We start from the raw sequence: 3,124 nt of genomic DNA on the forward strand, positions 1-3,124 counted from the left end.
ATATATTTATGTTTGTGGTTGTAATGTGACAAAATATGGAAAAGTTCAAGGGGTATGAATACTTTTGCAAACCACTGTATATAGACACAACTAATGGCATTATCTCCTCCGATTAATTGGAACTTACTTTTTGCAAACTTGCATGAACAACTCCCGTGGTGTTACCACGCCCTTTTTGGATTCTTGAATCTCATTAAGTAGCTTACACATAGCCAAACTAAGGGATCCTGGCTGGTCCAACTCCACAAGTACAGGCTCCTGTAATAAATATAAGATAAAACTGTCTAAAATAACGAACAGTGTAAAACAGGTCAAGTTTATGTGCTGCCTTTAGGGTTGAAAATAAACATCTATATATTCACAACACACCAGTTTCAAAGAGGTGTCAGGTTTGATCTCAAGACTCCTTTTCTCCTGTGTCGCTTTGTTGATAATCTGTCTCAATAGCTGTGTTTGAGAAAGATTCTGCAAAACACAATGACAACAATTAGCAATTAATTACATTAATTTAGTTTCAGACAGGCATCTTGTAAGGCACACCTTACCTGAATGACTGCATTAAAGAAACAGGTGTTTCCAAGGTTGCTCAGCCCTCTTACTGGAGCACCAGAGTTTTCTTCAGATGCCTTGTGATTTTGTAATTTCTCAACACTCCCTTTCTTGATGTTCTTCTTTTGATGATTCCTGCCTTCTTTGTTTTCATTGTTCTCACTCTCCTCCATGTTTATGGTTTCTGCAGTCTGTTTAGCTTCCAACAGATCCACCTCCTCCTTTACTCCTGAACAAACAAGCCTGGTGGTTATGGAACGCTCATCTTATTTCTCTTAAGTAAATCCTGTCTATTTTTGCGACCTCCACCATGGGACCCAAACCAAATATTTAAAAAGGAACCTGCTGTTCCTAAAATGCATTTGTAATAAATAGGATTGTTAGCTGAGAACACCATCTTTTGCAGAAATGGGATTAATGTGTTAATCCCACTTTGTAAATTGAGACAGAAACGAGTCATCTAAGTCATACATCTTCTGAGACAGTTAGATAGACACAAATTACACACATAACCCTTCAAGTAAGTGAATACTGTACACACTACACAGTTCATAATAGTACACACATCAAACTGAGCTCAGATGACAGAAAATTACATGACTGCCACTATTTCCATTGTCTGCAGTTGGCTATGAATAGTCGGAAATTATTCATCTATTAAACAATTTTGTTCAGAGTTTTTTGTTGGACTAATCCATTTTATTAAAACATGGTAACACAAATGCTAAATAATATAAAAGACAGCCAAGCTCTACTGATACACCAGTCACTGTCATGTGTTAAATGTCTGCTCCATACTTTCTTTGATGCTGTGTTTGCATTTTCAAATGCCAACATTAAAACCTGTTAATCCAACTGACCAACTAGAAGACACTCGATACTTACTTTTATACGGTCTTTTTATGGGATCTGTTGACGTTTGCTTTTTAAGGTTGCTCACCAACTGCGCTAAATGTCCTGTTCTGGAGTACTGAACTTCATCATCACATATGTAACACCTAAAGGAACAGGAAATATTAAATCAAACAAAAACAACAAGTTGTCCTCTTGGTCTGTATTGCAAAAATAATGAAACAAAATTGAAACTCACCAAACGCTCCAGTTGTCCAAACTGACTACAAGGCAATGTGGATCTGATCGAGGAGTCTCATAATGTTTGATAGCGTGCTGGTTCTCAGAGTTTCTTCCACATCCCTGGCAGAAAGTATGGTAATAGTTAATAAAAGTACACAATTCAAATCAAAAAAATACTTCACCAGTGTAAACTCACTCTGTGGCCACATTTCAAGCACATCCACATTCCACCAGTTTCATTTTCCTCTTCAGATTCTTGTGGTAGATCTGTATTGACATTTTCTTTATTCTCCTCATGTTTACAGTCCTGGCAACCTGTCCAATCAGGGGTCCCAGAAAGTTTCTTTAGAAATGTTTGGTCCGTTCCCTTCTTGATATGCCTGCAGGATGGACCTATAAAAATAAAAATGGTCACAATTATGTCTGGTCTTTAACAGCATTTTAACAGTATAATTATGTATAAAATAAACAATTGTTATACCTGTCAAATCAAACTCATCATCCTCTCTGGAGCTCTTGTCTTTTCCCTTTTTCTTTCCCATCTTCACATTATTATATAGTGTAATGATGAATGGACAAAATAGACAAAACATTAGAGCACATGCCTTAACCAATAACTACAGTAGTACTAAACTAAAAAGACAGCTAACAGTTCAGTGTATTCACTCGAAAATAAAAATGACATTAACTTCTTAAAGCCAACTTATTGTCTAAACACTCACCGTTTCACTTGCATTTACCGGTACTCTGAATGGAAGAAATCTTCAAACATAATTTATTACAAACATAATTAGCATATTTTGTTAGTTGCAGCCAAGAGATTCAAGCTTAAAGTAACAAAACATAATTAATCGTAAGGAAAACTCGTAAAATATCACTCCGCCGATTAAGCAGAAACAGATGACACATGCAGCTAAGAGAGGAACAAAAAAGAACCATTTGTTTCTGCCACAGCTTCCTGTGTGCACCGTTCAGAACAGTCCGGGTGGAAACAGAATTCAACAGCTAAACGCGTTACTCATGTGCTAAACAAGATTACTTTCTTTTTCTCTTTTTGACGTGTAGTTCATTTAGTTTAATCTGGTTTTGTTTAGTTTTTGTTAAGCTCATCGGTTCTTTCATGTGACATCTACATGTTAAAACCCACTGACAACTCGAAAACGAACTATTTAGCATGATAGCTCTGACAATGAATTTTAAACTGGAAATGTTATCGCTAAAAAGAGTTTAACTTGTAAAAAGCGTTGCCTTTATAAACATGTCTTACTTGGAGTGGGCCGAGTCTCAGCTTGCAGAGATAGAGCTGCTAACGAGTATGTTTCCCAATGACGACGAGCTGGAGCTCACTGAGCAGCTGGCACTTGCTGATCTCAGAAACTACGTGGAAGGTTCGGATTCAGGTGACAAGCCTCCTCCCTCCAGACCACAGTTCCTCATCAAACACAAGCTGGAAACTTCGAGCATGGAAGGGGTAATTACTCTGTTTTAAAATGCTATTATT

At 37.1% G+C, this 3,124-nt stretch overlaps 2 protein-coding genes across 2 annotated transcripts in view; one reads left to right on the forward strand and one right to left on the reverse strand.

The window, feature by feature from the left end:
• Positions 1-2,233, reverse strand: part of usp16 (ubiquitin specific peptidase 16) — a gene marked incomplete in the record, with an annotated part of 8,000 nt that extends 5,767 nt beyond the window's left edge. Inside the window, 7 exon segments of the mRNA XM_014012739.1 lie at positions 128-258; positions 370-465; positions 546-778; positions 1,435-1,547; positions 1,640-1,743; positions 1,820-2,016; positions 2,105-2,233. Coding sequence (XP_013868193.1) covers positions 128-258; positions 370-465; positions 546-778; positions 1,435-1,547; positions 1,640-1,743; positions 1,820-2,016; positions 2,105-2,216 — 986 coding nt within the window.
• A 624-nt stretch (positions 2,234-2,857) lies between these two features.
• Positions 2,858-3,124, forward strand: part of rwdd2b (RWD domain containing 2B) — a 3,297-nt gene continuing 3,030 nt past the window's right edge. The window contains exon 1 of the mRNA XM_014012742.1: positions 2,858-3,108. Coding sequence (XP_013868196.1) covers positions 2,882-3,108 — 227 coding nt within the window. The 5' untranslated portion in view covers positions 2,858-2,881. The remainder of the gene's footprint in view (positions 3,109-3,124) is intronic.

Source organism: Austrofundulus limnaeus, unplaced genomic scaffold, assembly GCF_001266775.1.
Source record: "Austrofundulus limnaeus strain Quisiro unplaced genomic scaffold, Austrofundulus_limnaeus-1.0 Scaffold94, whole genome shotgun sequence".
Classification (NCBI taxonomy): Eukaryota; Metazoa; Chordata; class Actinopteri; order Cyprinodontiformes; family Rivulidae; genus Austrofundulus; species Austrofundulus limnaeus.